The following is a 12,066-nucleotide window of genomic DNA, read 5'->3' as shown; positions in this document are numbered from 1 at the left end:
AACCACATGGTCAACAATGATGGCCCGGACTTCATTAGAGATGATGGTGCATTGTCTTCTGCCTACATTTCTCTGAAGACCACCTCTCTGTCGAGGAGCACCACCACCCCTTCGATGAAGGTTTCCTCTCCCTAAGAGTCTATCCTGCTCCATATTTGAACAGTGCAAAGTCTCAAACACAGTTCTACTTATATGGTAACTAATTGTGATCATCAGGGGGAAACAATTAGCAATTAGTATTTCTAGATTGAAAGCTCTTGCAGCAATGTGTAACTTACAAATGACCAGACAACAATCAGTCAAGTTGAAAATCCATGGACATAATGAAGGATTCATTGATTAAACATTAAGATCAGTTGAATTAAATGATAGAATAATGTATTAAACTGAATAATAAGAGATGCAAATCAAAAATTTGATAGTGATAACATTATAAAAGGCAGTAACTGTGAACAAAACATTTATTTAGATGAAACACTTATTTTGTGTAGTGAAAAGGATATTTTGTCATAATGTGTATTGTACTGACACAATTGAAAATATGCTGAAATGTTTGAAAAACGTGCACTTTTGATGATCTGTTGTGATATAAGTACTAAGAGTTTTGAAAATGTACCAATTGCTTGTGAAAACTGCGCCAAACCAATTAAAAAAAACTGTAATAAATACTCTGAGGCTAAAGATGCTTTTTAGAACTTCTTTTATTTTCATATAGTCATTAAAAGGAGAAATACAAAAAAGGAAAGCAACAACATGGAAGACTTAAAAACTCAATGTTTCCCTGAAACATCTCATAGATTAACTTTCATGACGTTGGCACTAGAGGTTTGTGTTTTATGTGACAAACAAAACTTCGCTTCATGACTATGCATGTAAGTTTACTTAATAACTGCTGAGATCCAAAGACTTCATTTTAGATAGAGTGTAAAGAACATGTTTTTTCTTAGGTTTTTGGTACGAATGGCTTTAGCTAGCATTGTGTGAAGTTTGATCACAACATGCTTCCCCAAGCGGAGGCCAGGACGGCTGCAGCAATGGCGGCAGAAAGGGTGATCTTGGCAGATGGGGCACCGCTTGTGGGGTTGCAATTATCCGTGGAGCAGCACGTGATTGCGAGGTTGTAGCTGACTCCCAGCAGGGTGCTGTTAGACGTAATGTTGCAAGCTGTAGTGTCACCTCGGCAGCCCCGGCTGGTGAAGCCTGAGAAGCTGGTGAGTGATGGGAAAGCTGGAGAGAGAAAAGTTATGTTAGGCTATTGAGACTTACAGAGGTGAAGAATGTTTTTATAACCTTAAACCAGTTGAACTGACTTTTCTTTAAAGCACAGCACCTGTTAACTAGTAATTTTCCACTGTCACCCAGCTACCACCACACCCTACTTTGTTTTGGCAGCTGAGGACATCGGGTATGTCTTCAGATACATTTGTGAAAGTAGACAGGTATAATTTATGTGATTCATTCCTGTGCTCACTTGCTGTGATATTTAAAACAATCAGGAGGTGACCTACCCACGGTTCCAGTATAGCAAGTGCTGGTGTTGGTAGAGCAGGTCTCTTTACTGCTGGACAAGCAGAACCCCACAAGGCCAAAGCTGCACTTGTTGCATGACAGGGAATCCACTGAAACACACAAAGGAAAGCAGAAAAGTGAACATCATTTTGAGAGGCGATCAGAAGTGATTGACATATTCGCTTGGCAAGGAAACGGTCACCGGTTACTTTACAGCCAGAGACACACATCCCGTGTTGGTCATCCGGCAAAATCAAACATGTGGCACTACCCGGAGTGACAAAGGGAGTAGCCAAAAGTATTTTTATCAGTGGAAAAAAAAAATCAGGTTGATAAAGCAGTCAAGTTTTTGTTTCTGATTTTTTGTGTTTTTTCCCCTGTCCAGTCAGTTTTGCCCTGCGCCAGGTGTGACTGAGACTCAGACACACTGCAATGGAAAATGTCTGATCTGCCACACCCTGTACACAGGTGTGAGCAACAGCTGTCAGTCAATCAGCTTTATATGTTAAAAGGCTATCATCTCAATTCAGTCCAGAAACATCTGTTAACAAAAACACTTTCACTAAATGGGACGTCAAAGTAGGTTTTATTTAATTTGGAGGATTGAAAAAGAGTCAGTCTGCTGTTATTTTAGTAGACTTGTCATTAATCATAAATACACCAGAGGCCTGAACTTTTATAGACCTCACCCTGAGCAGCAGCTCAGTCAGTTTGGGCGTTAATTATTCAGATAGTTAAAAAAAACAGCACGGGCAAATATCCAAATATCATATAACGTATGAATTCTGCTTCCTGCATGCCTCACCCAGGCTTCGCATCTTGGCAACACACACGAAAAATGTCTGCATTTCCAGAATGTGAGAAAGAGCATCTTTGGGCAAAGCTGGAGCGGATTCTCCTGACATCGTGTGGTGCTCATGTGCAGTTGGCCCAAACAACACAAAGCAGGCACAGTGTTTGCCTCTGACGCAGTTACAGGAGTCTTACTTAGATGTTACCGTGAGGAGAATTTGACCAGTTTTGTCAAAAAACCAACAACATCCCATCACTCTCGATAGTCCCTTAACCAGCTGTCTCCTACTGTTTTTTAAGTGCCCTGTGAAGTGAATGATTACCCTCAGCACAAAGAAAAAAAACTTTTTTTTTTTAAATGCTGGGATGATGGCAGATGTTTTATTTCTGAAATTATGGAAAAATAAATAAAAACCACCACAATAAGTTTGCCAGAGTCCTGAATTTATTTTTACCCTGCTACCAAAATAATTTACTAAAGACAATGATTTTTTTATCACCAAAAAGGAACTTAGCAGTAATACTTGTCTAAAGCATTTCAGGAAAAAAAGATAATTTTACACCTTTTTTAGCTCCTCTGATTTCCTTGTATTATATAAGATATCGTAATATTTATGTTATTTTTGTAACCTCATTTTATCATTAACCAATGCAGAGAACTGATTGGATAACCTTACCCAGCATGAAGGATGCAACAGCTGCGATGACTGCAAGCACAATCTTTGCCATCTTGTGTTGATTTGGTCGTTGGCTTTGAGTCCTCAGAAAGTCCTTCCACAGAGAGGCTGCTGGCTCTTGGCACTTCTCGATAAACTGATGAGCTTGTTTGGTGGGGACAGATTTATATTTGACAGCTGAAGGGAGTGGACAACAGTTTTTTTTTTTCCCTAAGCCTTTTGTCTTTGTCACCTCAGGTGGACGGGAGAGGGAGTGCTAATGAGCGAAGGAATGCCATGAATGATGAAAGCAGTGAGGCTGAAAAACGTAAAAACACAAAACCAAAAACAGAACTACCGACTAAGTGGTTCTTCTTTGTAAGTAAAATTTGCTTTTATTACAGAATTTAATGAGTTATTTCTAGGTTTACCCCCTTTTTTCCCCCCTCTAGAAATGACATCAGAACCCCAGAATAATCTTTTTAATCTCACATATGACACATCGATAAAGTCTCTCTCTGCAAAGTGGCACTGAAACCTGGTTAACCAGTAAATCTAGCAGTTTCACAAAAAGAAACATTTGTTTCATCAGCAGTAAAGAAATCAAACCCGATACACACATCTCTCCAGTTTCAATAGTTTTATTTAAAGACTTTGAAGCATCAAAATATACATTTTTAACACAAAAAAGGATCTCTTTTGAAAGTATTGCCAAACTAGCCATTTTATAAAAAGTTTTTGCAAACGGGAAAATGTGTATATGAAGACAAATCCGATCAAGACGCATTAGTCTATACATCCCCATCACTCCCATATAGCCAACATACACACTGGAGGGACCAAAAAAAAAACAAAACAAAACAACGTTATTTAGACCTGGCAGGGGGAAAGGGGGAGAAACAAGAATGATGAACCGGTGCCAGCCTTAAGCTCCATAATGCGTTCATAAACACCCTTTATGCTTTGGTATGTTTCACAGGTAGTAATAATGTTATACAGCTAGTTTACACTTACTCCCAGTCTTAGTTTCCACTCAGTAAGATAAGAAACACATTTGGTTTAGCCTTAAAATTAAGCCCCCCCCCCACCACCATCTTCAAATGCAATGCTGGCAGCGATGCTCAGAGTATCAAACTCTTCGTTTGAGGCGTTCTGACAGCGACAGAGCTAGAAAACAATTAGGAAATTCCTCACAGGTTATTCACCTAATTAAACCAAAATGCACATTGATATCAGTATTACACCCAATTAATATAAACAGACTTTATTAAGCATCTGTTACAGTAAATGCAGGCTGACCCAAATAAAGAAAAATGTTTAAAAGATTGAATTAATTGAAAAACATCTGAAACCAAAACTGCAACATAACTGAAGGACAGCAAACAAAAGACCCATAATGAAAAAAAAAAAAACAAAAAAAAAACTCCATGATTACAAAAACCTCATGTTTAAGGACATTTTATCGAATCTCTGGTGTGTGTTGCATCCATGTTTGAATTTTAAACTGGTGGCATCTTCTGTCAAACCAGGAGGTTTCCCACAAACACAGCAGAGATGGTGGCGAGGGCCAGGGTCAGCGTGGGGGTGCCGGGCGCTGCGTTGCATAGGTTTGTGTTGCAGCACGTCTTGGTCATCTTGTAGACGGTCCTGTTTGTGCCAAAGTCCACATCTTCAGTCTTGTTGCATTTCGCTACTGCTAGGCAACCCTTCATCTTGATGTCCACAAATCCAACTGTGGAACAACAAACAGCGTCAGCGTTTACCACTCAGGGTGCTCGCAGATTCTTTAGAGTTTATCATATGTCAGCAAAAGTCTAGAAAGTGAGCAAAGTTCAGTTTGCAGAAGGACCAAGCATTATAAAAGATCCTGCAACCGTTTGTGAAGTCTGTTCATGAAGCATTTTTGCTCTTGCCATTTTGAAATTTGGAAAACTAATGTGTGAAAGATGAATTGGACTGAAACCACATGCTCTTTGTCACCAGTCAATAATCATTTAGCTTATCATGGAAAGCCTGACAATGTAATATGGCTACATGTTACAGGTAGAAATTCCCCAACTGAGAAGGATCAACTTGAATGGGATCAGTGACAGGGCAATCAAGAGTTTGTTCCTGCAGCACAATGTCTAAAACTCCCCCTTTGTTTGCATTTTAAGAATGCAGGGGTTTCACCTGAGAGCTGACGACAAGCTTTACAAGAATGCAGTGTGTTCACATTTGTAGCCACTGGCGGTGCTTACTTGCTTTCCCAACTCCACTGTAGCACAGTTCGCCGCTTGCACACGTTTTTTCAGACGTCACACACAGACTTCCAATCCCAATGGCGCATTGGTAGCATACAAGAGCTTGGGCTGATATCAGATTTGGAGAAAAAGGGAGAAGAAAAGAGGAAACAGTTTAGTTTGTTACAGGGAATAAATGAGAGTTCAAACATTTGCATTGTTCACAGCCGCTTGAAATAGAGGCTGAGAAAAAGAGGCCTTTCAGTGTTTGTCCTCCATTAGGGTATCGACGTCTGGCATTTAACAGATAAGGACGACAAAGTCTGAGATAAAGAAAAATATGACCTTCAGTCTGAAGCACAGGGGAGGCTCTCTTTAGGCCCTACATGTGTTAAAAGGAACCCTCTGGAGCGGTTCTTCTGAGCCGATTATAAAAGAACGTTGTCCCAGTCTTGTCATGAAAGCACTTCCTCTTATTCAATTTTTTAAGACTGTAAATGTTGCTCATGTATGCAGAAACCCTTAGAGACCAATTCAGCTTTTTCAATAGAACCTGTGAGACAGCTGTAATCTGCTTTAAGACAAAAACAAGAAGCATGACTGGTCTCTGATAACACCATCCGGGTACAAGCTGTGATTTCACAACCTGTTATTTGTGCTGGGGTTGGGCGAAGAGGTAACTACAGTTTCCTTCAGTGCAGAGAGTGTTGACAAACCTTGCAGGGGAGAAAAAAAAAAAACCAAAAAAAAAAAAAACCCAAGATAAGTGTCACCCATGGAATTTCTAAGCTACCTTTGAGTGCGTCACTAGAAAGAATTGGGCACAAACTGTACAACATTGAGCAGTAACCAATGAGACAGGGAAATTAAAGCATTGTAATACCGTGGCTTATTAGAAATCAAGCTGCTTATATTGCGAATGCAGCATTAAACAAATAAAACAGTTTAAAATGTTCAAAGCTTATAACTTTACCCTGAAATCATCTTTGTAGTTTTGGGCTACAGCTTAAGTTGTTCCTCAAGTCTACAACTTTTAATTATTGTCTTAAATGTGACATTTTAAAATTACAGACAATTTAGAATTACTGCCACTTCTGACAAGCTGGGAGGGGGAAAAAAAAAGAAAAAAAAAAAAGAAACCCAAACAAAACACATGTAGCTGTAGACAAAATCTTCCAGATTAAGCTAATAAAACATCTCATGATGAGTAACCAATCACAATTGGAGTGTTCCCCTGAAGTAATTGCATAACTAGCGTGATGACTAAGCATCATCTGCCTTGCTGCATTGACTCACGCCCTTCCTCAGCTCACTAGTTCCCTCCTTTTTATCGTCCAATACATCGAGGGGGGGGGGGGGAGATTGTGTTGTGGCGTGAGCACTGTAACAATGTGTTCTGATGTTTCAGTTCAATTACAAAGAAAAAACAAAAACAAAAAGGATGTGGATGTGATGCGATAGAGATATCTCCATCTCATCACATCTACACCTTTGTACAGAGAACACAACCCCACACCCGCCCCAGCCGGTTTCGGTTACACCCCTGAGCTCATGTCATGTGGCAGTTTATGTAGTAGAGGTAAACATTAACTTTTGATTTAAAATAAATAAATCTGTATTAGGATACAACCAAGATTTGAATTACCGTATCAAAAAGCTTTCATATAATAGGACAACTAATTATAAACATGTGAATGTAGTCAAACCTGGAGGTCCTGTTAACAACGGGAGGAAAGAAACATCAAGTCATCAAATACAGCACCTTCAGTAAAAAGTAGCTATAGGACCACAGTTTTATTTTTCTTGCATCAAATTTGATAGAGATACATTTGAGAACTTTCTTATGGTAGGTTTGTTTGTTTAGTTATGGTGACAGGATATAACCAAGACTGCTGAGATGTGTTGCAAGACTTCCTCTCCAATCCAACCAGTTCCTCCACCTTCACGGAACCAACTCATGCACATACGTCACAGAAAACAAACCTGAGGTAAGGCGTGTTATTTTTAGTGTTTCAGGGTTAAAGGGTGCCCAGTTACAGCAGCACATTCGTTCACTTGAGGTGATGCATCAGCATATGACTGGTGGTCTTCACTGCCAGCTGGAGAACACACAGTTTAAAGATCAGCCTCCGGACCAATTCTTCCCGATGGTCAGCTTTAGAAAATGTGAAGGCGGACATTTGTTATCTTTATGGCCATTGATGCCACAGAGTAATTAAGTAATGTAATAATTAAATAACAAGGAATTTCCAGGGTTTTTTGTTTTTGTAACCACTATACAAGTGCTTTAAACACAATGGCTGGATGTTTCAAAGGACATTTACTCTGAATTAACAATAATTACTTGCATGCATTTCAAGCCTAGAAACTATTTAGCATTGAACTGTAATCTCTTTATTCTTAGCTATTAAATATATCACATCGAGTCAGCCTTTCTAAAATGTAATGACTTTATAAATCTATATCCAAGCTACAATACTTTTAGAAAACAAGGCACAATTCTGAAAATCCTCTTTGGTCCAGCATAATTCAGATACTTCCCTGTGTGATACCTATGAACAGTATTAATTTAAGAAATGTGAAGAAGGCTTAAGGAAACAAACACCTATATTTACTTTGAACATTTATAGATAACATGTTAATGTGATCATTTCTGAGGGATTTGCAGACTCTGAGGAGCATAGGCACCTTGTACAAGAAGCTTTCCAACACATTAAAAACATAACAGGCACAGTTCTCCTTTTTACTGAATTGCCCAAATTTAAAATGGATTTCGTTAGCAGGCTGTTCTTTAATAATGAAGGAACACTCTTTGAGCAGTCAGATGTGCCACATTACTAACGAAGTTGAGCCTCAGTCCTACACTGCCCTCCATCGCTCACAGACTAAAGCTGCAGGCTGTGGACCTGTGATTTTCCACTCCAAGGTCAAAGCACATACTAGTTGGACAAAGTATATTGAAAGGTGTTGTGTCTATGGTAATGAATGCAGAGCTAAATGAAGATGTTTCTTTTGTTGTTGCGGCAGTGGGGTGGGTACTGTTTACAGTGCCAACACCGTCAACTGCACAGGACTGGAGGGGCAGGACAATTTGGGAACAAAAAACAAACTCACAAGGCTCAGATTTAGAACTGTGGGAATCTGCTGGAAAAGGACGAAGGGAGGAGGCACTGACTAAATACCCTCAGCCAAACAATGAGTCATGTGCTGCAATATGGAAAGAAATTAAACCAGGAAGTCGGGAAACATGCAAACAAGCTCATGAAATCTGTTATGAGGGCGACTGTATTTAAAGGCTTCTTTCAAGGAGGGATGATGGCCTGTATTTGTATAGTGCTTTTGATGGCCCATCTTTACTCCCTTTGTATTCCTATCATGTTTACTTTAGTCTCCATTTAGTCTAATTGTTATAATTGCTTTTCTTTTTGGGGAGTATCATTGACCTACATCGTTTTTGTGAAGTGGCTACTGTTAAATTTAGTTTCTGCCTCTGGGTTTAATAAAGTATGTCATCCATGCCTGCATGTCTGATTTTGGCACAGATTCACTCCAAATACGCTTCCTGGTGCAACCCTCCCATGTATCCAGGCGTGCCCCTTCCCTCCCAGTGTGAGTTTGTGGCTCAAGAAAGGAATCTTTTGCATGCAAGGAAAAATGTGTAAACCACTACAGTCACTTCCACATCACATCTCAAGCATATCAAAAATGTCTCTTTGGCAGGGAACACTGTAGATTACTTAGATTTATTGACTAAGGATTTAAAGCAGCTGGTAGCTGAACAGAGGTGACGATTTGTCTATTTTTATGTGAGCTGGTGATTTGGGAAACATTTCACTGGCCTGTAACAAGTTTCCTTCAGAAATGAACCAGTCCACTGTCTGAATCATTCACTTCAGACTCACCCAAACACCTTTATGCAATTATCACCATATGGGGATCACTTTTTGGTCACACAAGTAAAAAGGTCAGCATTATCGCCTGAAGGTACAGCAAGCAGCCAGGATGACAATACAGATCCCAGAAAGGTGTGGTTTGAAATGGAATACAAAGCACAGCAGCTGAAATCTCAAGGACAAAACTGGACAAAGGGTGTAAAACACAATACAAGCAGAAAAACAATAAAATAAAATAGGAAGACTGGACAGCAGAGGAATTTTAACCTTTGGCAAAGTCTCAACTACTACAAGGACAGAAATTTAATGTAATGCCTGGCAAGTTTTTACTTGACTTTGTGTTTAACAGCCTGGGGGTGGATTTAAAAAAGCACTTCTCCGCATATCACAAACAAGCTGCCTCACCCTGGAGCCTGCAATAATCAGCATTAAAATAAAGCCTGGGATGTGCACAGAGGGTAAACACTACACCCAAAGTCTTAGTCACTCAGGTGAATCATACAATACACATCATTTAACATGCTAACAAAATAATTTAATTCTCTAATAAATGTTAAGAAATTTGATTTCACCTCCATCTAGACATTTTCACATTATTCAGTTTATTTTAAAGTTAAAAAAAAAAAAAAGTGTAAACCTAATTGTTAAGGTAAAAACAAGACAATTGAAAACAAAACACAGACCTGACAATTTCACATAAACTTCTTTGAGCCACTTAAACTGTTTAAAGACTTAAAGCAGAGTGTTAGCGCTACTGCTTCTAGCTAAACCAGGTGATACGGATCATTTCTAGGCATTTGTACATGAACCTCGATACAAGTTTCATTCTTTGAGAAAAATAGTCATTTAACCACTCTTTAGCAAACCAATTCCTCAATTTCAATGGAAACTCCGAAAATTAAAACGACTGTAGCAGTTTATACACTTTGTTTTGGTATATTTTAACAAAGTGGCTCAATGGTTTACTTTTTCAGTCAAATAAAAGTCAGTTGTCTACTCATTACCTTTAGCTAGAGGTTTAATCACTGCTGTTAATACTTTTGAAAATAATTTTTTAAATTTAAGTCAACTATGAAGCTTTAGTTTCACCAAATCTATTAGCTGCCATCTTTAGCCAACGCCTTTGGTAGCTTAACCTCTTTTCTGATTATTTTAATCAGTTATTCGCACTTTTGGCTTAACCAACCAATTTAAATAAAACTCTCCATATCATTTCACTTACCAGTAATGCATTTAAGTCACAATGCCAGATAATGTATGGAAGACAAATTTAAATATTTTTGGAATTTTTTTGCAAAGGTCCTTTGCTCATTGAGCTATAAAGATTCTTTTTAAAACAAATTAGCCCAATTTGCCATGGGTGACTTTGAATCGGCACTTAAGCTTGTCAATATAAATTTTTCACAGGACAACTTAAGTTATTAGCTACTTTTAGCAATAGGGCACCATCATACATAACACATTGGACCCGATACCACCATTGGTTGCGAGGGGAAAGAGAGGCTATCCCTCAACTGGTTGTTGAAAACCACCTTGCAATTGTTTTGATCACAAGCTGATTGCCATAAAATCTGAAATAAAATTGAGTGAAGCTGACATTTAACACATGTTAGCCATAGTGCTCAGGCAACACCTCTAATATTTCTGCTTTGTGAGTAGCTGTGAATGCTTACTGAAAACGTCATCTTCCGTGCAAGCTATGAGCAACCACAAAATCTAATAATGATCAGATGAATTGCATGCAATCATGAAAACACAATTTCCCCTAGCAACCTCCAACCGGCTGCCTACAAAACCAGCACAAGTTTATTAAGGGTCAAACTAACAACACTCATTTGAGATAAATGTCAGCTTTGTATGCAGAAGCATTTATTTTCTGTGCAACTTTCTTATTTCTTATGTTTTTTAGAGTGGAGTGTCTCCATTTTACCCAAGCTACACTTAGAAGCAGCGCATTTCCATATACATTTATAGTTTACAGCATAAATAAATCAGAGCTGCATTTCATATGAGTGGTTTAATATGCATTACTATTCACAAACTTTGATATGCGGCTGGGGTTTTAAATGTTTCATATCTTATCTGCAACAGTCAAAAGATCTCTACCCAGATTATGAGATGAACTAGAACATACCATTTAAAACCACAGAGAGATATGGGGAAAAAAACAAACTGATATTTGATTTAGTTTACGCCCAAAAGGGAAGGTTTCCTCATCTTTACATTCGTCTAGGTGGTGTTTATACCTTGTTTTGCGCACACACCCAGCAAAAACAGCTCTGCACCCTCCAACAAGGACACACCCATCAAAAAAAAAAAAAAAAAAAAAAAAAAAAAAAAAAAAAAAAAAGGGGGGGGGGGGGGGGGGGGAGACACGTTTTCCAAAGAAAGTGGAAAAATAATGGTAAAGCTTCCAGGACCAAAAAAAAAAAAAGATACACATAAAACGGTATTAGAACATATAAAAGCTCAGTTTAGAACTAAAATAAAGATCTTAAACATAATTTAATCATAAAACTTGTACAAAAAAGTAAGGCGTTAATTAGGAGCGCACACATGACTGTGCAGGTGATAGTTACCGACTACAGCAAAGTTCAACTTAAACATTTATTGCTAAAATTCAAACTTAAGTCTTTAAAGGTAGCAGTTCACTTCAAACGTATTTAGAGAAAACTCATTTTTATTGAATAATTCGTATAACGGGTAAGCTGCAATTAAATCGAATATTTACTTGTGCGTTTGTTTGTTTTTAAACTTACCGATTGCAAAGCACAATCCGACTGCAAAAAGCTGGAGGATAACTCTGTTCATCTTGGGTTAAAAGAAGAGAGGGAGAGAAACAAATGAAGAAAGTGCGCTTTAGGAGCTGGCTGCCTGTGAGCTCTCAGACCGTTATAATCTCGACCTAACGACAAAACTTTCCGCCATCGCTGTATTTATAATCCTCCCCCTCCTTACCAAATGTCACCGTTACCCAATCAGAGGAGCTCATTC

General features: G+C 38.6%; 2 protein-coding genes across 2 annotated transcripts; both read right to left on the bottom strand.

Annotated features, from left to right (window-relative positions):
• Positions 1-683: 683 nt before the first annotated feature.
• Positions 684-3,136, bottom strand: LOC143414524 (uncharacterized). The gene is made up of 3 exons (XM_076879088.1): positions 2,979-3,136; positions 1,509-1,619; positions 684-1,227 (listed from the first exon to the last, which is right to left on the bottom strand). The coding sequence occupies exons 1-3, from the start codon at positions 3,028-3,030 to the stop codon at positions 992-994; spliced, it is 399 nt and encodes a 132-aa protein (XP_076735203.1). The 5' UTR covers positions 3,031-3,136; the 3' UTR covers positions 684-991.
• A 446-nt stretch (positions 3,137-3,582) lies between these two features.
• On the bottom strand, positions 3,583-11,993 carry spaca4l (sperm acrosome associated 4 like). Its single transcript, XM_004548980.4, has 3 exons — positions 11,832-11,993; positions 5,198-5,308; positions 3,583-4,689 (listed from the first exon to the last, which is right to left on the bottom strand). Exons 1-3 carry the CDS (start codon positions 11,881-11,883, stop codon positions 4,478-4,480), a joined length of 375 nt encoding a protein of 124 aa, XP_004549037.1. The 5' UTR covers positions 11,884-11,993; the 3' UTR covers positions 3,583-4,477.
• Between the last annotated feature and the right edge of the window lie 73 nt (positions 11,994-12,066).

Source organism: Maylandia zebra, linkage group LG22 (assembly GCF_041146795.1).
Source record: "Maylandia zebra isolate NMK-2024a linkage group LG22, Mzebra_GT3a, whole genome shotgun sequence".
Classification (NCBI taxonomy): Eukaryota; Metazoa; Chordata; class Actinopteri; order Cichliformes; family Cichlidae; genus Maylandia; species Maylandia zebra.
This window is presented reverse-complemented; position numbering and strand designations above follow the sequence as displayed.

Coding starts and splice junctions, on each gene's coding strand:
- LOC143414524 (XM_076879088.1), bottom strand. CDS start 3,030: ATGGCAAAGATTGTGCTTGCAGTCATCGCAGCTGTTGCATCCTTCATG. Junction 1,620..2,978: donor TGTTGCATCCTTCATGCTGG/GTAAGGTTATCC, acceptor TGTGTGTTTCAG/TGGATTCCCTGTCATGCAAC. Junction 1,228..1,508: donor TTGCTATACTGGAACCGTGG/GTAGGTCACCTC, acceptor TTCTCTCTCCAG/CTTTCCCATCACTCACCAGC.
- spaca4l (XM_004548980.4), bottom strand. CDS start 11,883: ATGAACAGAGTTATCCTCCAGCTTTTTGCAGTCGGATTGTGCTTTGCA. Junction 5,309..11,831: donor CGGATTGTGCTTTGCAATCG/GTAAGTTTAAAA, acceptor ATCTGATATCAG/CCCAAGCTCTTGTATGCTAC. Junction 4,690..5,197: donor CAGTGGAGTTGGGAAAGCAA/GTAAGCACCGCC, acceptor GTTGTTCCACAG/TTGGATTTGTGGACATCAAG.